Below are 25,857 nucleotides of genomic sequence, written 5' to 3'. Positions count from 1 at the left end.
TGATAGAAAAAAAAACCCAAAAGATTAACATTTTGGGTTTTGATATTGAAATAAAGGGTGGTGCGTAATTTATGGCCACGAGTTTATATACAGTGCTTTTCAGATAAAAGTATCCACCTTTAATACCTTTTGTAATACTGGTATTTAGAAAAAATCCAAAAACACGTCAATTTATGTTGGAAGGGGCAAGCATTATGGCTTATTTAAACTTACTGGAAAAGCCACCCCCTCACCCCTAGCAGCATCCCCTTTATTTTTTTTAATTTCTTTTCATATTTTTTATGTAAAATTTGGATACTCCTCTTTGAGCTGATTTCAAAAATGTATAATACTTGTAGGTTAAAGTGGTTAGTTTATGAGATAAACAATTTTTCTTTTAAGAGCACCAATTTTACTTATTATTTACTTTCACCTTATTTGCCTGTACTAAAATGGGTTGTACAACAGTTCAAACTCTTTAATCTTTTTAACTGTGCTATTTATTATGAAGTTAAAATAAGTGTTCAAAATGAGTACCATTCACTTCCATACAATGGTATAATCTATTTTGAAATGCCTCTCTGACATTGCTTAATACGGCTGGATTTAATTGTCGACATTAATTTTCTATTTTTCTATTTTCTATCCTCTCTCGTAAATCATCCAGAGAATCTGGTTGGGTAGCATAAACTTTTATTTTTAAATACCCCCATAAAAAGAAGTCTAGGGCTGTTAAATCCGGTGACCTAGGTGGCCACTCCATCATCTGCCCCCTTCTACCTATTCAACGAGCGGGGAATGTTTCGTTTAAAAATTGTCGGACAGGCATAGCATAGTGTGGGGGAGCTTCGTCTAGTCATTTAATGACCATGAGCATTCATCAGAAAAGCAAATATTGTTTAACAATTGTGGATTGTTATTGATAATTTGCGTCATTGATTCGCAAAACTCTAGACGACGATCAAAATCATCTTCATTAAACTCGTGCACCAACTTAACTTTGTTTGGGTGGTACTTGAATTTATGTAGAACTCGGAAAACTGTAGAAGATGAAACACCGATCGCTCCACTTATTGTTGACAACGATTGGGGTTGTTGAGCCTCTAAGCTGACTTGCCCTAAAATTGCCACTTGGATTGCTTCGTTATTTACGAGTCCCTCTCGCTTATGCACTTTATTGCAAACAGACCCTGTTGTGGTAAATTTCTCCATCAGTTGAATTACATACTTATGAGTTGCATGTCTTCCGTCATGTAATTCGTTAAATATTCTAGCAGCAGCTTTTGCACAATTATTATTTTGGTAGTATAAACCTACAATTTCAATTCTTTCTTGCAAAGAGTAAACCATTTCAGAGCAACAAAATAAATAATGTTTCAAATTACACTATCAATAGTGACTACAAATTCTAGTTGACAATGTCAAACTTTAATAAAAAGTAGAGTTTTTTGTTGTTTGGATTTTTTAAGTAGAATAAATAGCACAGTTAAAAAGATTAAAGAGTTTGAACTGTTGTACAACCCATTTTAGTACAGGCAAATAAGGTGAAAGTAAATAATAAGTAAAATTGGTGCTCTTAAAAGAAAAATTGTTTATCTCATAAACTAACCACTTTAACCTACAAGTATTATACATTTTTGAAATCAGCTCAAAGAGGAGTATCCAAATTTTATATAAAAAATATGAAAAGTAATTTAAAAAAATAAAGGGGATGCTGCTAGGGGTGAGGGGGTGGGTTTTCCAGTAAGTTCAAATAAGCCATAATGCTTGCCCCTTCAAACATAAATTGACTTGTTTTTGGATTTTTTCTAAATACCAGTATTACAAAAGTTATTAAAGGTGGATACTTTTATCTGAAAAGCACTATATATATATATATATATATATATATATATATATATATATATATATATATATATATATATATATCAAGGTAAGTTAACATAAGTAAAAAATGAGCAATATTGATTCCAAAGACGCATAAATTATCACAGCATTTTAATAGTAAAATGAATAAACTATATCAATTCATCGTAGTTGAAATAAAATGTTATAGAGACTTCTCTTGTACGTATAAAGTTCATCGTTTTGCTATACCTCGTGTGATGAATATTTCATAACTCAGAATCAATAAATTCTTTCTTTACATTATTTAAACTTTCTTCTATACACTCAAATGTTCCAATTTCACAAATCTTCTTCAATATCTTCAATTGCTCTTAGTTATTTTTCCAACTGTTTTTCAATTTTGATATTTAAGTTTTGTAATCGGATGAACTTGATCCATCACTATTTCCCTAAGTGGTCGCTACAGTCAAAAAATACGATTCTTGTTTGTTAAAACTACTGATGTTCTTCGACGATAATATCTTGGTTAACTGTGGCGTAACTGAGATCTTCATAAATGGAAGTAGACAATGAAGGCAGATCAAAGATAGGAATAGTTGGGATAGTTTTATACTTCAAATGTTTTCTATTGAAATTTGTAAAAAAAATTTCTAGAAAATGTTTCTATACAAGCGATAATTTGATGTTGAGCATCGAATTTCACAAAATTCTCACACCAAGAAAGCGTTCTAGAAATTTGAGCAAATGATTATATATTTGACAATCGAAATAAACACACAATTTTATCAAACTCATTTCACGATTGGTAAGTGGCAAAACTAAATTTGTGTTGCAAAAATATAGATGCAAATCGACCTTCTTATTGCGTATGTTCTGTGAAAGAAATTAAAAAAATCAATAAACTGTAACGGTATTTCTGCTAAATTCTATTGTTAATAAAAAATTTATAAACCTACTCTACCAGCTACACCAATTGTAGCAAGAATGACCAGTGTATAAATTAAACTGTTAATTGAACGTTGTTTAAATTGTATATTCCATTCAATGTGTCCTGTTATACCAAATTTACATTTTGTTATGTTATAAGGAAAATGAGGTATTTTGTTAGAGAGTCATCATATTATTTCCTCAGTACCTCATTGTTGTTATCTTTTATCCTCTTCACATTTACTTACATACTAGAAAACAATCCAAATAACTAAACTATTGAAATACGTTAAAAATAGAAGAAAACTGAATATTAAGTGACTTGAAAACAACCTGTTGAATTGCCAAACACTCACTATTTGCGCTTAAGATTTCATTTAATTAAATCTTTATAAGAATTCAAAGCTTCATCATCAGATTGTTCAATAAATTTCATTCTGATGTCACTGGAAATTATGAAAAACTCTTAATTTCATATCGTTATGAAAATACCGTAATAATTGCACCGAACCCGGTTAAAGACTAGAAGACTATCACGAATGGCGTCGTGAATATTAGCGGCGGCGCATATTTTGACGTCCCTATGGTTACAACTGGAATACTCATTCTGTGATTGTAATTTTGCAAACGAAAGGTTACGCATATTTCAGGTATATTTGTTAAAATAATTCCAAAAGAAAAAATTTCACAAGACTATTCTACATATATCATCAATTTCTTTACTTATTTCACAATTTTCAGTCAATTCTCATCACATCATTGTTGTACGAAAAATTAAATTCCCATATTTTCAGAAATAGAAAACATTATCGTTTTTCATTTCTACATCGTTGAGAAGCTTATACTTTTGTCTACTTTTGAAAAAAGTTTCCATTGTAATTACTTTGAAATTTGAGAATAAGAATCGATTAACAAGAAGTGCAGAAAAAATGTTAAACAATTTTGATTTTACGTTCGTGAAACCTCTTGAATTGTAACTGATTTAATCAATTTTATTTATAAAACACAACATTTATTCCTCACTTTTTCTGATGAATATTTATTGTGGAATATGAAAATGACCGGTTTTAATTCTTTTTAATTACAGTTTTTCTTTTTTTTGCATATCGAAAATAGATTTAAACTTAACATACAAATTATCGATCTATTTGACACAATTAGTGTTAAAAACAATCTGAAGTTTTGCGATAACCATAAGCTATAATCCACACTTGGCATTTTCTATAAACATTCAGAAAATATACCCAGAATCACATTAAAGGCCGCCAAAAATAGCTTCATTTAAGTTTTTACAAGCATGGAATAGGAAAAAAACAACCTTCCTTAGTCGCTGCTCTCTGAGACAAAATCCTGATCAAAAGTTTTATTTGGAGTTGTTTACTGATAATAGATAGGAACTTTGGCAATATCAATCGATTATGGGCACACCTCCAAGGGGTGAGTGATTCTATTTTTCTTACTTGCGAATCGATTTGTTTAATAAAATAAAATTAAGTAGCTATAGTAATTGGCTAAAAAATATTTCTGATTCGAAAGCAATTATCATTAGCAGCAATGACTGGTTCACGCATCAACTTTAATTAAGCATACCGATGCGATCGGGGTAGTGTGAAGCCCTAGCAACTGTGAACAAATGCTTCAAAGTGAAGGGAAATAGATATGCCATAAATGCCGAGGAAAAGACGATTTGGATGATTTCTTCAGACGTTTGCTGATCTCATCGAGCCCTTGATGAACTCAGAGAAGCAAAAAAATACTGGAGCCAAAATCTATTTATGAAAATTTATATAATATAAAGCCTTTCAATGTCTTTAAAAAATCGAAATAATATCGAAGTGGATGGTTTAAGCATTGGGCCAGGATTTTTCAGTTCTACTTCGATGTTTAAGATATTAAGCGATAGAGGACAAGATACAATGTTCTAGAAATAGTAAGGTTAGCCAAAGCCACAAGAAAAGCTGGGAGAGATCATATTAACAAGATGGATAATCAATATAGTCTTACAGATATAGATTATTACATCCATTGTCGAGATTGCAATAGACAAAACATCAGTTAAACTTTTAAATCCTGGCCCAACAGAATCATTTTACCACAAGCAATTGTAGGTTACATTCAGAAATATTTGCAATAGAGAAAAATATTAGTTCTACTAACACCGCACGAGGTTTGATCTATAAGTGTTTTGACAACTGAACCTCTCAAATCCAAAAGAATCATCATTGAAATGGCCTACATCGTACAATCAAATAATTGTATGAAGAAAAAAAACTGATATTAACCATCTAAATTAAATCTTTTGTTTTTTAATATCATTAGATTCATTACAATTATAATCATTATACTATCAAATGCTATGGAAGATCTTTATTGAAAATATTTTCCTAGATATAATTTGTTTCTTAAAGGATTTTTATTAAATCTATTAAATTGTAATGCAAGTAATAATTTGAAATTTGAAAGTTTGTTACAAAAAAGGGTCCATTATTAAGATCTTGATAATATACTTGGAAGTACAGGTAAATTAACTCACTACAAAGCACGCAAATGGTGTAGAACTATATCAAAGTGAGAAAAAAGTTATATACAGTTATAAAAAAGGCGGAGGATTACTCGGATTAGATCTTTTCTTGCCGCGACGACAAGAGTGTATAGCCACTTTTAACAAGACAAAAAGACCAGAATCTCCCCTAGAACAAGGTGGAGAACTTGTTGGAATGATAGGAAATGGTGGAATATCCGCAAGTGGGTGTATGTTTCAGACAATTTTATGAGATAGGCTTTAAATTGGTTGTATAATCATTACAGCTTTTCGAAAATAATGATCTCGGATCAGATGGATCTTCTACCAGTGGAACCTATCAATAAAAAATAAAAATAGACGAAAAAATCCGTTAGTTTATCGCTTTTAAGCATAAATATACTAGGGTAGAAAGGTTCCTATGATATAACTAAGACCCGATTTTTTTAATTAGTTTCCAAACGACAATGAAGATTTAAAACACGACCATATCTTTTAAAAAGCCTTTAAATATCACACATTCGCTTACTTTGAGGTTTAGAATACTTGAAGCAAATATAATATTGTGTATTGTAGACCACGTGAAAGAAAAGTTTGTTACGAAGTAGCCACTTTATAAAATGAGCTTCTCAAACAGTCCATAAACATTCTCAAAACTTTTGGAATATGTGAAGGCAAATCAGATTATGTATGCCATGAAAATATAGAAACCAGAAGAAGGTGACGAATTCAGCTTGATAATGAGACGAAATCCTCTATAAGGAGAGAATTCTCACTTTTGAAGCACATCAAACTAAAAAGTTATAAATCATTTTTAGAATAAGTTTAATTAAAACAATAATGAATGAAAAATACATTTTTGACGGCATACCCCGCTAACAAACGCAATTAAAGTAGTGGGATATACTAACAATGATAAGCCACTTCATTTTAGTCCAAAGAAGAGTGAAAAAGAAACTTGCAAACCCACATAAAACATGTTAAAAAATTAATTAGGATTGTTATCAAAATATCCAATTGAACTTCAGGAATCATTTGAAAAAAATATAAGCAAAATATTACTAACCTGTTCAATCCTTGTTAGGGCACTCTCTAATCGTGAGGTCAGATAAGGTGCCAAAACCAATTCGCGATCTGGACGAGGCTGTAAAGAAGTTAATTGTCAATTGATCATACTAGCAAATGATTTTCCGTGGTTCCTAATACCACTTTCCAATTTACAACCGAAAGATTTCTTTTGCATAAATTGCTCAAAATGCTGTAGTATACGGAAGTGAGTACGTTCTCGGCTATCTGTTACAGAGATATAAGCGGGAAACAACTAAGGAGTGAAAAATAGTTCTTATCACACCCAATTCTATTTTTACACGAATTTTGCTTTAACGTGCTTTCAAAATTCCTAAGAAATTTTTTATTGATTGTTTGTTCCTTCTTCGATATCTTACCTCATCCTGACTCTAGATTATCACTCCACGTCTTCCGTAGTGGACCTCTACTCCGTGTTCTAATTGGAGATTCATCCCTTACTATTTTCACCAGTCTATCGTCTGTCATTCGACTCATATGTAGGTTTCATTGTTTTTACGCTGCGATAACCATTCGTTGATGTTATCTACGTTAAATAATCGCCTGATGTTTTCGCTTCTTTCTCGATCTAATAATGTTTTTTCCGAGTTCTGCCTGAGATGTTACCGATGTATAGGTCTGATTACTGGTTTGTAAATTCGCGTCTTTGTTTCTTGTCTTAGGTGTTTTTTCGGCCATACTACGTTCTGAAGACATCCCGCGACCTTATTCGCTTTACCTACTTGTCCTCTTACCGCGTCTTGTACGTCTCCATAACTGGTTGTGTCAATTCCAAGGTAGTTCCAATTTATAGATACGTGAAGACCTGGCGCATCAGACCGAATGCCTCCAAAGCTTCAAGTTCAATTTACCCTTAAGAGAGATACTTGTCCTTTCGTTTCGATAAAAAACTGTCCCTTACTACAAAAATAAGACGTGGAATACCAGGGTAGATATCTGGATAGGCACCTAACTTGAAGTGAACACATATGGAAACAGAGATTACAGCTTGACAGAATTTACAGGAACTCACTCACGAACAAGGTGTTTTTATATTAAACAATAATGATGGAATAGATCAGTAAGTGACGAAAAACAAATATACAGTGTTTTCGATCCAAAATATTATTTTTTTGGATTTTACTTATCATATTCCTTAGTTCCGTGGTCATATGCCATAGTCTTTTGGAGCACCTCGTTTGAATTCTTTTCAGTATTTCTTTGCACTCTTTCTTTTCTGTTCAGCTAAATGTTCATGCAATATTGAATGTTTGTAAGTGAAACTAATACCCAAGTATAGCTCTATATCACGATATATCAAATGACGATGTCGCAATATCATTTTACGCTCAGCATCGATGTTTTCTGGCACAGCTGCCGATTCATCTTGTAGCGAAGCGCGTTGATAAATACACTGCTGTTGGTTTAATCTACGTCACAGAAAATCATGGCAGGATTTAGTTTAATTTTTTTACCCGGATGAATGTTTCAAGTATTCACATTCACCATTAAAAATGTCAAACTTTATGACAGACTTGACATATTCATATCGGTGTTGTCAAATCTCAAAACTAAAGTAGCAAACCTCGTATCCCGGAGACGTTGCTGTTGTGTATATTATACGTCAAATATTATCAATATTAATGTCCCGAGCGCATGTCAAATTATGACACAATTTGACATACACGAGAGGGCATTTTGGCAGACTATTTCCTGAGAAAAATTTAATTTAAAATAAACAATAATTGTTCCTTTTCTTAAAATATAAAATTAAAACCAAATGATTTTTATTAATCCTAGACGAAAATTTGGCACTAGTACAAATTATCGATAATTTGCACTAGTGCAGTATTATCGCTGAAATTTGATCGTTGCTAGGTAAACATAAAATATTACAGCTTTTTGGTTGGCTTAAATTTTTCGAAGGAAATAGTCAGTGTAATATTTGGAGCCGTTATGATTGGTGATACCTCTTTTCTAAGTCATTCATCAAATTCTCAATGTATTGAAAAGGACAAATTGTATTTTGCAGGGATATAATATAAAAAAAATAAGAGAATGTGTCGAAACTGGTTCCAAACATTACAAAAAACGTATACCAAATATACCTATTATACCGATTATCTGTATATTTTCATAGAATTATATATGAAGTAAGATAATTTTTTTGTTTGCAATTCATTGTGATTTTGAGAATTGAAAATAAAAAACGTTTAGTTGTCATGGAGTTTTAAAAATTTAGAAAGTACTCGTATACATTTATTATTCTAGGTAGGTTTTGAATTATTTATAAATTTTTGAATTGGATTAAGTTTTTATTTTTTTGATACAATGTCATATAAATCACCAATAGAGTAATTAAGAAACTGGAAACGATAAGTTTATATAATAAAATTATAAGCGCCACTTGCAACAGGATAAGTTGTAGGAAAGCATTTTGGTATTCCTAGAGCTATCCTGAGAACAATTGAAAAAAAAGCCTGTGAATAGCAAGTTTACCTATTCTTGAATAAAAAAAGTGTTAGTCGTCCTCATACATAAGAGATGTCAAATATAGGATTTAAGAATATATGGTTATTTGAATTAAAGACGAAATTATTATCAAACAAACAGATTTAAAATCTAGAAAGAATTCAAAGAAATCGATGAAAGTACTTATTTTCTGTCAAAAAAACTGAATTTTCAGCAATTACTCCTTGGTATGCTCTGTACAATATAAAGATTATTAAAGAGGAAGTACATGAGCGGATGAATTGTTAGTTAAAAATTTTCCTCAAAAATTATTAACGAATAGGTGTGGGATGTAGACTTCGGTATTTCCAATTGCAGGGCATATTTTAAATTTAAATATGGACAAAAATGAACAGAGTACAAATATTCCTATAGTGATAGCTGGATGACTGACATCTTTTGTATGTATAAACCAAAATATAAGTACCTAGCGCCGTCACACGGAATCGTACTTTCTGATAAGCCGTGATGATTATAACTATCAAATGGTTATAATCATCATACACTTAATTTGTGTTAAAATTATATAAAACGCACTGTTTACTATTACTACTACACCAACACTTACAATTACACTGTCTGAAGCCCGTTTCGATAACCAAGTTATCGTTTCAGAGACTAAAAGTGAACAGTCAACCTTTACTGGAAATTATGGTGCTTATTGAGGCTTAAGTGAGTTTTTTAAGTCACTATACATTATTAGGAACAGAAAATACATCTATTTTGAGTAGGTGTTTCGAGGTTGAAAAGGATTTGAGTGGCGGATTCACTCACAAACAAGCAAACGATAAAGCAAAGTAAAGAGAGGAATATAATGAAAATACGAATAGCAATCGTTTTAATAAAAACTTAGATTTAGAAAAATATATGATTTTGGAAGTTTGGGTGAAATCAAAATTGAAAGAAACTGTCATTTTTGGAAATACATCGTTATTGCTATCCTTTTCTCGTAAGTTTGTTATCTATCTTCTATACATTTATGTTCCACTCTTTTGCCAATTTCTGCATTTCTGAGTACAAAGAAACTAATTATACGTATATGGAATCCCATGATTCCATATAAATCCATGATTGTGTTGAGTGAGTTTAGAATAAAGTCAAGTTGAATCAATATGACGTAGGGATTTGAATTTTATATTGTTTAGGTAAGATTGTAAATAAAGTATTGAAAGCATCATCAAGATATGGTGATATTAAAGAAAAATGATTTCTTATTTTTACACCATGAGGTTTTTCACCAATTTTCTTGTACCATCCTAATTATACTATTCAAAATTCATAAATCTTCAAGTGCGGAATTTCATTAGAACGTTATAGACGACGCGATTAAGAAGCCCGATCGTCACGTCATTGAAAACAAGGGGTTATTCACTTCAATATCAAGTGGCAAGCGCCTGGGGCTCCGAACTACGACTAGAATCGATTTTATGATTGTTTGGATGATTATAGGGGGTTGACTATGTCAGTAGGTCGAGAGTGGAGAACCTAGGAAGGAAGACATTTTTATAAAGAGGATAGGTATTAGTGTCTTATAAGAACAAGATCCTAGGTTTTTCTATAGGTTGTAACTTTTAGATGGCCGAAATAGTATACTATAATTTAACTAAAAACACATGTTTGCACGGTTTTTATCGTATTCTTCGCGTGCCGTGACTTTTATTTATAGTTGGCTTCAACATCATATTGATTATCATACACAAATCATCTATTAAAAGCTTAACACGGATGACCCAAGATTGAATCAATTTTCTAATTAAAGTTAAGACTCCTAAATGGATCTGTCAGCATAAATAGATATAAAGCTGTTGAATTTGACACAAAACATGATAATTTAAGGTATACATTGTACAGTTTCTCTTGATGATTCTTTACACAGGTCTGCAACAAAAACGCTGTCTAGATGTTCTATGTATTTAGGTGTTCTCAAAACTAAAAAAATACTTAAAAATCTCAGAACGTCAGATTATTTTGCAAAACGCAAAATTTTATTTAAAATTTTTGGGCAAACTTGAAGTCATGAATGAATAAATATAATTTTATTGTGATTATTGTTTTTAAATGTATATAGGTCGTAACGTAACATTATTTTCTAAATAAAGAACGCCCTAAATTAACAAACATACACATATTGTAACCTCAATGGGCGAGCTCTGATAGTGTAAAAAATTCCGCGATAGAATCTAGAGCAATGTATGTGTTTGAATTCGTCTGACAGTTTCTGTTATATTTGTGGCAAATTTAAGATATTAAAGCAACAACTTAATATTACGGACTTTGTAAAAGAATAAAAAACGCGTATTCAAATAATAAAGTTTGCAAACGGTGTGATGAAGTCGAAATTAGTTTAAGGGTAAGAAAAAAGCTACCTTGGAAAAGATTCCGAGTTCTGACGAACATAGTGCTACACCTGAACCCGATGACAAGTCATGTTTTGAATTTGAAGATGACAGCAGTCCGAAATTGTTTACCCAGTGCGAGCTAAATGATTTGGTAAGAGGCTTAAATCTTCCCAAAAACGCTGCTTAGTTCATTGGATCAAGGCTCAAAAGGGAGAGCTTACTTTTAAGGAATGTCTTCCAAATGATTTAGATATCGTGATAAGCATTTCACTTCTTACTTTGCCCAAGAGGAGGTTTATTATACCAATATTGAAAGCTTAATGATACATTTAGGATCTCATACGACCCAGCAGAGTGGTGTATTTTCATAAATTCATCGTAAAGCAGCCTTAAAGCAGTTCTGCTCAACAATGGCGGTTTCTATGCTTCTGTCGGTCGTTCCATACACGTCAAGGAAACCTACAGTAACATGGAATTGATTCTTTGTAAATTAAAATATAAAGACTACGGTTGGCAAGTGTGTAGTGATTTTAAAATTTTGTGAATATTGCTCGGACAACAATCTGGGTTTACCAAATTTCCTTGCATTTTATGTTTATGGAATAGTAGAGACTGAGAAAATCACTGGACCAAAATATTTTTGCCTCCGAGAAAGCTTAACAGTGGTAAAAAGAACGTCCTACATGAAACTTTGGTGTCACCGTATAAAGTTCTTCTAACACCGCTTCACATTAATCTGAGATTGACGAAGCAATTTTCACAGTCACTTCCAAGAGATGGAAATTGCTTCAAATACTTAATATCAAAGCTTCCAGGTCTCTCAGCAGGGTAAAGTTGAAAGAAGATGTTTTCATTGGACCAAATATTAGACTGCTTATGGCTATCCAGAATCCATCACAACCATTGCGGGGTAAAGGTTTTTTTTATATCCGAAGAAGCGGTTGATGCGATCAAATGAAATGTTTTGGAGGTACCTCATTCGGTATGGAAAAAATTTTCTACAATTGTTTCCAACAGATGCAAATGTGTATTGATCTTAATGGAGAATATTGTCAAAACCAATAAAGCCATATCCAATTAGAAATATTGGTTTTTATTGGTCTATTGCAAAATGTCGAAGAATTCTGTACCTACATGTACTGCTTATAACACATTATTATTAAAATCTATTGAAGTTAAACCTACTGAATAATGAATAAATACATGATCACAAGCCAGTTTATTTTATTCGACTTACTTCATTTCTAACTCTAACGATATAGAAGGTCTAACTATAAGCCTGACCAATCAGGAATATTTTACAATTTAATGTTACAATAGATTGTAATTTAACAGTTGGTAGATTCTAATTAACGGAAAAAGAATGCGTTGAGGCTAAAGCCTACTGCTGTAGACTGTGAAGACGTCTCTGTTCTTTTATGTTATTCTATAGTATAGGTGGGGAACCTGCGGTCTCCGCGGGGTTCTTGTGCGGCCCTTTGCCACCTAGTACAAAATGGTAGAGTTCGTTTCAAACAACTATTGTACATCAACGCCATGAATCCCGCCAAAGACAGTCATATTGTAAGATGACGTCAGAATACTAGACTGAAACGGATCGTAACACGCATGAGCGAAGCTCTGGCCCACAGACCATCCGTCTTGGACACTCAATGTTAATTTTTTAAACAGTTTTTAGCGCCCCCAAATTGCAATAAGAATGAACTAAACGAAAAAAAGCCGGCTTATGTGTGTATGTGTGTGTTTTCTTATTTTTTTCTTTTTTATTTAGAAGGAATACTGGGAATTAAAAAATTTTAGAATTTATAGAAATTATTTATTCGGACATTTCAGAATTTCAGAAATCAATTATGCTTTTTTCAGAGTATTGCCGAAATTTTATAAATTGATTTTATATCCAAACAAATAATTTTTCACTTTACTGAAAATTCCACATTGTTTATGTATTTTACATATCTAAAAGATACGAATAATGTTCTATGTAATATTTATTTGAAAATAAAGTGAAATTACAAAATATTATTTACAAAATTTGTCATACAGAGCAGCCACATGCTAGCTGATGATATGTTTACATCGATATTGATTGGTTGCATCATCGATTACACAGAGCTATTCATTAGTCTAATTGTCTTTGCGAAAAAAATTTAAATTAGCGCTAGCAGCGTCAACTACCTTGTCTAAGAAGTAAACAAAACTCGGTTTCAGGTCTCCCATTTGAGTGTCACACCTTGCTTTGGCTTCTCTGACTCGCATCTCTCTACGCTTCCCTGTTGCGATCTTCAGCAAACTGTAGTTAAGAGTGCGTGCTCATAACAGTTACACGTTTTTATTCTATTTCTAGAAAGTATACACTTTGTTAAAGATATTATTTGATATTTGTTTTTTTATCCATCATTTCAAATAGCAAGAGAAGAAAATTAGGTTAGGTTTTTATTTAATTAAATTTAATTTAAACATTTAATGTAGGATGGGAGTTAGATTTTTTTTTACTGCTGAGAAAGATAAAATGATGGGTTTGTTGTGCAATACAGTTTTAAGTACTTTAAAAAAAGCGAATGCAAATAAACACTACTTGACTCATAAAGAACATAAATATTTCGCTTTAGAAGGTGAATCACGAAAAGCTGCACTTCAAAAGTTGAAAAATGAGAAGCATCATCAGCAGGCATCTTTTAGTGCCTTTGTAAATCAAAATTCCGCTGCAGTTACTGTTACGTATAAAATAGAACATATACTTGGAAAAAGGGGCAAACCATTTAGTGACATTGGAATAATTAAAGAATGTATTGTTATACGAATTAGCGTAAAATGTAACAGAGCAACTACATACAATTATACAAAATAAAGATGTTTATTTTTCAATTGCTTTAGATGAAAGCAATGATAAAACAGATTCGGCACAAGTTTTATATTTTATTCGTACTATAACTAAAGATTTTCAATGTTACGAAGAACTACTTGCGTTGGGTACACTAACTGGAAGAACTCGTGGAGCCGATATTTTCGAAAACTTCAAAGAAGTATGTAATAAATTACAATTGAATGTCAGTAATTTAGTCAGTGTCTGCACCGATGGTGCACCTTCCATGAAAGGCAAAAAAGAAGGATTCGTTGCTTTGTTACAAAACGAAAACTTAAACTTGAAAAAATTAATATCATTTCACTGCATTTTGCATCAGCAAAATCTTTGCGCAAAATATACCACTTTGCAAGACACTCTGGATAGTACCAATGCCATTGTTAACTATATTCGCGTAAATGCAATGCGTCATCGTGAATTTCAGCAGATGCTCTCTTTAGATGAGGAAACGTATAGTATTGACCTACCATACTACTGCAAGGTTCGCTGGCTATCAACAGGTCAGGTTTTGATAAAAGTTTTGTTTTTACGACGACAAACTTTTATCAAGAACAAGGAAAACATTGGGATCTATCAGTTGAAGTATTTCTCAGAAACCTTACATTTTTCTCTGATATGATGTCAAAACAAAACAATTTAAATATTTGCCTGCAAGGTGAAACGAGGTATATTTATGAAATGTGGCAAAATATCCAAGTGTTTAGAAAAAAATTATCATTTTTCAAAACATTACCTTGTCGATCAGAAATATCTGGACAACACTTCCCGGAGCTAGCTATAATGTTAAGTGAGCAGAACTGTGAAAATAAAGTATATACTAATAGATTTTTTGATTTTGACGAGCACACTCTTGCTATGAAACTGGCATTTGAACCACATTTAATAGATATATCCGAGGCTCCTGCGGAACTACAAATGGAGTTAATTGATTTAGGGGAAGATAGTATCATCAAATCCCTTTTTAACGCTAAAAATGATCCCATAGAAATATGGAAAAATGCTGTTGATTATCCATGCCTTCGAGAATATGCTCGCCGTTTACTTTCCTGCTTCGGAAGTACCTACTGTTGCGAGACATTTTCTCTCATATCAGAAATAAAAACAAATTTAAGAACGCAAATTACAGATGCACATTTAGAGGATCAATTGAAGCTGTGTGTTTCGAAGCTTGATCCAAATATACAATTACTGTCAAACAAAAAACAAAGCCACTTAGTGAATAAAAAAATATCTTTTATTGTATTTTTTAATAATATTTTTATATTATTTTATATGTATATATTTTATTTTTTTTTTATATAATGCAATAAATTGTTAAATAGAAAAACTATAATAAGTTCACAAAAGTCACTTTCTTAGGTCAATCAGCTTATGCGGCCTCTCTTATTGCTGCCTAATTTAAATGTGGCTTCTAATGGTAAAAAGATTCCCCACCTCTGCTCTATACTAAAGTTTGACAGATGCTCTGCCTAATTTTTGTTATCATCTGTTTGTTCTTATGATTACTATCACGACATTTTTATTTTTCTGTGAATTTCCAGTTGAAAAAATTTATAGAATGTGATTATACTATTCAAATAAGGCTCTAGCAGCAGTAATAGTAAGTAAATAATGCGATGTCGCATCGGATATTAAAAAGTAAATCAAACGGAGTTTTTAAATAGATTAGATAAGTGTTTAGTAAGTGTTAGTGGATAGTTCAATGTATTTTGTGTTAGATACACTGCCTGTATAAATTCGCCATACTGTTGAAAAACTATTTAAATAAATAAGGACAACATTACGTTACGGTTTATGAAAGTTTACATTTACAATATCGCGAGATAGATCAAGCCAACTAACGACATCTACAAACTTATGGGCTACTAGCTATCATAAAATAATCACGATTGTTTTATGCTATTGCTAGATTTTGAATGACAAACAATTTAAAAATATTATGTTGGAGCAATTTTTTCAGCTTCCTGTAAGTAAATTTCTATATTTTGTAAAGTAAACTCAAGTTGATTTAATATATTACAAGTTGCGCCCTCTATTGAACAGTAACTTCAATGAACATCTCGATGGAACAGTAAATCTTATTTTACAGGTTTATTTCATAAAACTACGATAGATCTCGTGGCACTTCTTCTTCTGCCATCTATTACCTTTTTCATGAAACTAACATGTAGAGTTATCGATTTCCTACATTAAGATTATGCTGAGTTGCCGTTTTGAAATATTTGTCCAGACACTAGATATATTTCAAATAATAAAAACAGGTGTTTATTTGAAGATATTACCACATCTACGACTAGAATATTTATTGTAAGAAATAAACGTGATATTTTCAAATCACTTTATTATAAATTGTATCTCAAGAAACATTATTTGATTATTAAACTACATGTATTCAGATTCTAAAAAATTGAATTCTAAATTGAACATACTTTAATTACTTTTGATTATAGCTCTTAATATGAGGTTTCGCCGCTTTATACTTCAAGTTCTTTAAAAGCAATGGACATTTTCATGAGAAAATCTTAAACCAACGCTCTATAGCTTACTACTCTATAGAAATCTATATCAGACAACATAATTTTGAGTGTTAGTGTAGTGGTAGCAGTGAACTGTGAGTTCAGTATATGTCTATAATCCTTAAACCGGAGGCCGCACTTCAGAAAGGTTGGTAGGATGGTGGATGATAGATAGCTGCTTGACTACTATCCAACTATTTATAAACATGAGTAAAAACAAGATCGTAGCCGCAGTAGCCTGCACTACCATCTAACCTGGCTTAGCTAGCTTAGGAGGAAAGCGTGATTAATTCAGTTTTTGAAAGAAGGGCCAGCAGGATCATAAAGATGAACTTTGCAGCATTTTTCTCGTAACTTTTGAGAGAGTCATGATTTCTATTCCACAGCCTATGCGACCATCTAGTATCCTGCAGTGGGACCTTACCTTATAGAGAACTAATAAAATGTCATTTCAAAGTCTTCAAAATAAAGTGAATAATCTGAATATTGAGAAATGCATTCAAGAATCATACGTTTGGTTTGTAAAGAAATATGTTACACCTTGTATAGTTTGAAATAATATCAAAATATGGATCCAAGGTTAGGTTAAGTTAGTGCGGGTAACTTCGATCTAGAATGGTCTGTGTTCACTCGGAGCCTGAGGTCCCATTGTGATTTGGAAAATCAGTTAATTAGCTAACTCCCTATGTTTTTCTATTTTCTATCTTATTTCTAAACATTTTCAACTCACAATGAAATATTATTTGATGTCGTTTATCCATCAATGCTCAACAGATGCTCAATCGCCTCTTCATATCCGTTGAACTCCTTGTTAGCACTCTCCATTTCTGAAGTCTTGTGCTAATAGTACAATAGACTCTAAATATACATACACTATTTTTCAAATTAACATTTTTTGATATCTTAATGCATATACCGAATATATACTGAGACTGGTAGCAGCTATAGAAAACTAACGAAGCCGTGCTTGTAGAAGGATTTGTCTTTTGCCTCAAAATAGACTTCAGTTTTTGAGATCAGTGAATAGCTAGTAGTCATTTCAAACGATGCAAAAACCCTATGTAGTATTCGCTATTCCTTTTGGAGATAGTTGATAAACAATATTCCATGCGCATCCCAAAATTTCGAACCATAACGTTTCCAACTGATTGTTGTGCCTTGAACGCTCGGACGTGGTTCATCGGCTGCAGTCCACTCAGATGGTGGATCCATGTTTCATCCATTGACACATATCGATACAAGAAATTGATGCATTACGCGTAAACAAGGTCAAACACTGCTCTTAATAATCAACACGTTGTTGTTTTTGATCGACTGTGAGTAAACGCGGCACCCACTTTGAAAAGAGCTTTCTCCTGGTCAAATGTTCGTGCATAATCGTGAATATACTGCCTTCTGATATCCTTACGGCCTGAGCCATCTCACACAATTTCAATTTACGATTAAATATAACTGATCTGTGGACTTTTCTGATGTTTTCTGAAGTAAACATCTCAATTGTCTCAAATTGTTTTGGATCTATTGCTTTGAAAATAACAAAAATAGCTTCACTTGAATGGTTGTCATTTTTTTCATTTCACACAGAGTCTTTTAAAACGTCATATGGATTTGACAATGGCAGCGCCATCTATGTATCAGTCACACGACTTATTGAGTGATGTAATAATTCCTCCCATACCAAGAAAATTGTTCTCACATAGCTCTGGATTGGAGCTTGATGGCTTTATTTCAAATTACTAATTATCGATTTCCATCAAGAACTTTTCTATATATAATCAATTACTATTTTACAATGTTTTAATCGCATTTTTTGATAGTGAATCTCATAATTTTTATATGATCTTCTCAATATTTATTCGAAATCGTAAATATCTTCGGAAAAAATCCATTTTCCTTTGTTCGCATGCTACATTAGCGATTGAAATATCTTGAAACCAGTCAGAATAATTCACTCTCTTTAACAGTCATGTGAATTCAACGCTAATCCATCTAAATCGATTTACGGCAATATAAAGGCTTTGGTATTTCTGGATTTCCCTATCTTTATTGTAAGAAAATCTTTGCAGACAAGCTGAAATAGATTTCCCGAGTTTATGGATCTGGATACAAATAAAATAGGTGATTTTAAAGTAGCCGGTATCATATTTATAAGAATTATAACTATTTTGGATGTATTGGATGTATTTCAATCAGACAACGACTTCATTCATTGCTAATATTGATGTTTAAGAGGTGCTTAGTCAGTTTTTATCGATAAGTATACGCACAGGACACTAAACAAATCACATTCTTTTCATCAGATTATATCACAGAGAACACCAGATCAGTTTGACTGACGACGAGGATTCAGGACGCATACAAAAACTGTGATATCATCGAAAAAATTCAACAAATAGCGTATGCACGACCGCAGGTTTAATGTTAGAGAGAAAATAGAGGCTGAAAATATATCAAAAAATGTATTTGATCCATAGTTACTTAAGAGTTATGCTTCTATACTCGTCCGAAGAAAAAAACAGTTGATTGCAAAGAGTGAATCTGATTCGAAAAAAAAAACAAAACAAAGACGATTTCGGCGAAAAAATTGATGGTGACATTTTTAGGGTTAGTCATGGAAATGTGATTCATCAAAAAGGTTAAACAATAATCAAAGAGTTATACACATCATTTCTTGATAATGTAAAAGGGGAGATTATAAAAAAGCAACCGCATTTGAAAAAGAAACAGAAAGTACTTTTCCATTAGTACAACGCACGTCTACCAACTTCGATTGTCGCCAACGTTAACATACACGACTTGTTTAACTAACCACCATATGAACTAGATCAGGCCCTCAGCGACTTTTTTCTGTCTCACAACATTAAAGTTTCAATTGTCGTAGAGAGATTTACATCTGATAAGGAAGTTATGGCATACGTAAACGCCTAATTTCAGAAAGATGACGGCAATTATCGCTGGAAAAAGTGTATAGACTTAGAAAGAGACTATGCTGTTCAGATAAAGCCGGTACTACATGATGTGTCCAACGTTTGTGCCAATATTCGCGTTATAACGTACGGCGGGAAGAAGCCTAGATGAAGTGCTCCAACTACACGATGTGTCGAACGTTTGTGTCGACATTCTACTTCCAGTGTTGGCTGAATATTGGACGAAGGCTGGAACCTTGCCTAAATAGAAACGTGGAAAAAAAGTGATCAACAGCATATAACGTATACAAGTTCTTTTAAAATACACTGGATGATACTTGCAACTTTGGTTTTCCATACAAAACACGTAGCATTTACGCGCAAAAGGGCAAGAAGTGTGTTTTGGTTCCAACTACATTACAATGTTGGGAACTCCTTTGACGCGGGTCACAAAAGCGACTGCCCAGGGCCAACATTTAAATGTCAATGTTCAACGCTGGAAGCAAAACATCAGCACTACGATCAGACGATGCGTTCAATTATACCAGCGTCCAACATTGGAAGCATTGGACGTATCGTGTGGTACCGGCTTAACCCTAGTGAAAATGTAGTTAGTTTTGAATACATTATCAAAACAAAGTAGAAGTATTATATTCATTGAATAATGAACTGTTTAATGCTAATTTTACAACAGTCATAATTACATAGTCTGAATCGCGTTTCGATAACCAAATTTTCGTCATCAGTGAAGGAAGGTAATTTGTTGTCTGAAGTCGATTACTTGAATGACGCTTTCACTTTTTTGAATATTTCCATTGTGAGGAAAACAGAAATTGATGTTTGTACAGGTGAATGTTTATTTTTAGTTCTGTTTTTGTTCTTTGTTTTCAACTTAATTTCCGTTAAAGAGTCTCAACTACTCTAAAAATTCAATGAATTGAATTATGATAAATGAAACTATTTTAATAATTTTTTTATGTGACACTCACAATAACTTAAACATCCGTGTTTTCTACATAGAAATCATTAAAAATCTTTGATGTGAACGTATTTATTTATTTAATAGCTAAATTTCAAACAAAAATATACTATTTTTTTTCCGTAACATTTATGAATTCGTATAGAAATACTAGAAAGACTTCTTCTACATGCAGCTTTCTTCAAATTACTCTAAGCTAAGATTAAAAACTGTCGTAATTATGTAAATCCACATCAAGCAAATAAGACAGATATAATGTTCGGATTACGTGGTAAATTTTTCAATTCTTCATACATTCCTTCGTGTTTAAGTAACAGATACTGAGTCATAAGTCGGTTTATATGTATGGAAATTTCTACACCTCAATTTAAACATGTCGTAAATTGACTAGTTTCCAATTCTATGAAGATTACAACTGCTTTGATTTATTTTTATTATTCATCATCATTTCATCATTATTGGAAAGAAAAGTTCGAAGCCACTTTAACAAGGAATATTTCAATATCGGAGATTTGACGTTCATCTGCGTGGGATCCTGGAGGTTTCAAGGGAAGCAGTAGAAAACTAATCTAGAACCAGCACTCACCGATTATCGGATTTCCTTGCACTTTCTAAAATTACCAAACATCACCATTTGAAATTTGTATTAGGTGTATGAACAACTCATTAACCGGGCGAAAGATTATCGTTTTCTTAGACGCGTTGTTACTTGCATTGAAAAATGGATTCATCTTAATAACCCAAACATAGAAAATCAGTGGTTAGACAAAGGACCAGAGATCGTCGCAAAGATGGATCGATTTGAACTGAAAGACTTGTTTTGCATCTGGTAGTATTAGGAATGTTACTGTTATGATACTTAGAAATTATTCCAGATTGTCGAGTTATCAATGCCGAGATATATAATTGACAGCTGATGTGAATTTATGAGGTTTTATAGGAAAAGTATCCAGGTTTAGTTAATCGAAAGCGGGTTCTTTTATAACAAGTCCTTGGTGGTATTAAATTCGCTCAAAGAATGGACAAAAGTCTCAAAGGCTAAAAAACATAGAATGAGAGATTATTGTGATGAGAAAATTTTACTGTATTATGAACAAATTGATACATTTCATTTTAGACAATAGAAAATAACAATTTGGATTAGAATGTCAATATCTTAATAACAAAATATTGAATTATGCCAATCTATAGTGGATTTTAGAATTATGTGACAAAATAAGTCTTTCAAGCAGAAAAATCTCTGTCCATCTCCGGAGCTTATATGGACATTAAAGATGATAGAATTTTTTGCCAAATCAGAGGTAGGTAAATTTTTTTTCTAGTAGGGTAACTATGAATGGATCTCTCAATTGAGTTGTGAAAATGTTTGCGAACCAAACAAACGGATTCTATAATAAAAAGAGCGTAGAGATTTAAAATTTTGATAGATTCGAAGAGGTGCAAACTACAAAACCCCTATAAAGGCAAACCATAGCGAAGATGCGATTCGAATAACTGGTGGTAGGCTGTTAAAGCAGATCGCAGATTTAATGGTAAAGCAAGCAGAGGATAATTCTTTAGCCAAAGTTTCAACATGTACAAACCATAGAAGGACATTGTCAATATGTAGATCAAGAAACTTGATCGAATTAAGTCAGTGTTAAGTATTAGAGAGGTTGTAAACCAGGATTTAATAGTAATGAGATCTTTGCTCAAGGTAGAATGTAAAGCTTGTATATCTAGACCACACCAGGTTATACTGGTGTCATCCGCAAATAAAGTAAATTTGCCATTAATTCGTAAGTCTCTGACATCACTAATGAGTATTAAAAAAAGGATTGGACCTAAAACTCAACAATTCAAACCGTAATACTTTAGTTTGGTAATTAAAATTTTATGATCAACGCAATCGAAGGCATTATCGAAATAAGAAAAATCCGAAGTCGTATTAAATTTATTATTTAGTGAGCCATATATTTCATTAAGAACACAAAACGTAGCGTCATTAGTGCGTTTATTAGGAACAAAACCAAATAGTTGAGCTTTCGAGATTTTATGTTTAAAAAGAAAAGACAATAGACGGTTTTTCAATAGTCTTTCAATTATCTTCCATGAGATAGTTACTAGTGATAATTTTTCGTCACCCTGGTGCATGGGAACAATTAAAGCTAGAAAGCTAGAGAAAAGCCCCTTTTCGAAGAATTCGTTGATTAGAGAACATAAATAGTTAATCATCACTTCTGGGAAATTTAAAACTTAGGTGATAACTCATGAATGCCACAGGAAGTTTTGTTTTTGTTTGCATTAGCAATTCTAACTATCTACGAGACGGAGGAAGATACTGAGAGTGATTCTTTTATAAGGAACGAGGAAAGAAAAAGCATCACGACATGGAGATAGTCTAGAGTTAATATTCTTACTAACATTCTCGAAATAATTGTTAGGTTCGTCTGGGTCGAGGTTAATAGAGTTTGATGAACTCGTTTTATTCCTTAAATCGTTTGACTATACTTGGAGCATTTTCTTTTTGTATGATTATTCAATAAAAAGAACGAACATTTTTGTGGATAAAAGCACATATCGGACTCAGGCATAACATGTAGATAATATACCAAAAGAAGCCATCAAAAAGGGACTGCCAAGAACTATCAAAATAACGGTGGAAGAAGGTATTAATCAAACAGAAATTGAGTTGAAAAAAGTCTGGAAGCACTTTTGGTACGAATATTGCATGAAGAAACTAACAAAATATATACAATTACATATAGAAATTCCCAGCTAATACTGGCATAGGAAGTATGAGTTACCTCGAAGAAGCATAAGTAGATTCAAGTTTGGACATGCAAAACACCTTTATAAAATAAATACTGTGGATTCCAACTTGTGCGATGTTTGTAACCGTATTTGCGACTTGGAACACATTTTTTTAATGTAATAAGTATATACTGGCATCAAATAACGCGACTGTCTTTAACATTCTATTAAAATTGATTAGAGATCGCAAGTTAAAACTATAACCTAGTTAATTTCGACTCCTCTGTTACTCAACCAAAGAAACCTGTTCCTACCTGCACCGTAGTCTCCTTGCCTTTGAATCCAATGCGATAATGACAACATGTGATACCTTTAAGACTGCACTTAATCGTTATTTGGAAACTGAGATTATTTATGAGAACTCTCATTATAGTTGAATTTTTTTGTGTCAAGAGCTCAAATTATAGTTTTGATAAAACGGAATTGGAGAATGTGAACTATGACATATCGAAGACAGAAGTTAAGACTAAAAACAATTCGTTGAATAAGACAAATGATGCACTGTAGTTTAACGCAATCTAAATAATGAATACTGGTATGCATTTGAAAGTATAGATATAGTAAACTGTGAGTAAAGTTCGAATGTAGACGAAGTATCAATTATTCACAAATTATTCAGAGGAACAAGTTTGTCGGTGAGTTGAACATCAGGAGACCGGGAATTTGATTTACATTCAATCTCTGGAGATGATAACATAATTATCAAAGCTCGTTTCAGATGGTGTTGACATAGTAGTAGTGCATTCAGTACGGAATATTGCCAACTGTATTGAAGAATTCACTATATTATATTTACAATTTGTATAACTACCTATAAAGTGTATTATAAATTGATGTGATTTCATTGAAAATTGTAATATATTGTTATTTCAATGTGTAGCCAAAAAATACTATATTTGGATTTTTGGGTATCAAACTAAGACTACCAAAAAAGAGAAGAGAAGAAATGAGAGCAGGAAGTGATGTCAATAGAATAAGAGGTAGACTGAAAATAAAGTGGATAGACTAAATGAAGGATATAGAGGCTGAGAGTTGAAAAAACTTTTGATAGAATGTTAACAGAGATTAGGAATGAATGGAAACATTGCTCACAAGAGGAAGACTGTTGTCTGACACCTTAAGAGACTCCATAGAACAGTGCTTAAATGTTTATTGTTTGCTACACAAGGGTTCCGGTTAAAAAGCATCAAATATCGTAGTTCACTGAATAGAAGATTCGTATTTTTGAGTCAAGCTCAGAATCTCAGAAAATCAAAACGAAAATAGGTGATACCAATAGAGGAAGAGGTAGACTGAGATTTAAGTGGACAGATTAAATAGGAATACATAGGATAAGAAATGAAAAAAACTTTGATGGAATGGAAATATTGACTGAGGACAGATATAAATCAATGTTTTTGTCTATAACCTGATAATTCACTACAAAATTCTGAAATTTGTAAAAATTGATTAGCGAGTGATTTTTCAGTATTTGAATAAAATTTATATATATATGGTGGCTAAACACCCCAGATGGGGTAACGCCGCTCTTACGAGCTTTCTAGATATTTTTTTTTCTTTGTTTCGGGGTAGATCAGTCCCCATTCTCTTCTGTTTATATCTTGTGGCACATATCCTGCCAGGCTCGTCTATCTTTCGTTTTTTCTTGCCAGTTCACATCCAAATTCTCTTAAGGTCGTCTTTTACCTCTTGCCACCATGTAGACCTTGGTCTTCCTCTTCTTTTAGCACTTCCAGGGGTCTAATCTAATATTGAGCAGGCTACTGTTTCCTCTTCTGCTCTCCATACATGTCCCAGCCATCTTGCTCTTTGTTGTTCAATTTTTCTTACTATGTCCTCTTTAATTTCTTGTGCTATTTCATGGTTCATTCTTCATCGGTACTCATTTTCTGTTAGTTTTACTGGTCCTAATATTGTTCTCAATATTTTTCTCTCAACAATTCTTAAGTCTTCTTCTTGCTTTTTTGTCATAGTCATAGTTTCTGCAGCATACATCATGACCGGTCTAATAACTGTTTTATATATTCTCATTTTTGTACTTTTTCCTAGTATTTTGTTTTGCAGTAGTTTTTTGTTAGCGTAATATGCCTTGTTAGCTGCTGTTATTTTTTCTTTGACTTCTGCCTCTTTATTTCCGTCACTACTTAAGGTTATTCCTAAGTACTTGAATGTATCTACTTCCTCAAAATCAAAATTTTCAATTTTTATTTTCTGTTTACCTCCTATAATACGTTTATCTAGCCTCATTATTTTTGTTTTCTTTTCATTTATTTTGAGACCCATTTTACTTCCTTCTAGTACTATCTCCTTTAGCATTTCTTCCATTGTGTTTCGACTTCTTGTGATAAGTGCTATGTCGTCTGCATATGCTACTATTTGTCCACTTCTAGTTTTTATTGTTCTCTTGTCTATTTTACGCATCACATATTCCAGTGCCAAATTGAACAGCGTCGTTGATAAAGCATCCCCCTGTCTTACACCCTGATTTATTTCAAATTCTTCTGTGTTCCCCACTTGTGTCCTTACTGTGACTGTTGTTTTCTTCATTGTACACTGTATTAGTTTTCTTAGTTTGGGGTGTATTCCCAGTTCTTTTAGTGCCGACATGAG

At 32.5% G+C, this 25,857-nt stretch overlaps 1 protein-coding gene across 13 annotated transcripts in view; it reads right to left on the bottom strand.

Annotated features, from left to right (window-relative positions):
- Positions 1-25,857, bottom strand: part of LOC130450233 (disks large 1 tumor suppressor protein) — a 1,338,131-nt gene that overhangs the window by 545,776 nt on the left and 766,498 nt on the right. For 11 of the 13 annotated variants that reach the window (XM_056788522.1, XM_056788521.1, XM_056788509.1 and 8 more), the window contains one exon: positions 6,342-6,419. The exons of the other annotated variants lie outside the window; for them this stretch is intronic. In XM_056788522.1, the coding sequence (XP_056644500.1) occupies positions 6,342-6,419 (78 nt within the window). The remainder of the gene's footprint in view (positions 1-6,341; positions 6,420-25,857) is intronic. 13 annotated transcript variants of the gene reach the window in all.

This window comes from Diorhabda sublineata, chromosome 11, assembly GCF_026230105.1.
Source record: "Diorhabda sublineata isolate icDioSubl1.1 chromosome 11, icDioSubl1.1, whole genome shotgun sequence".
NCBI lineage: Eukaryota > Metazoa > Arthropoda > Insecta > Coleoptera > Chrysomelidae > Diorhabda > Diorhabda sublineata.
The sequence above is the reverse complement of the archived record's forward strand: the minus strand, read 5'-3'. Positions and strand labels throughout refer to the sequence as shown.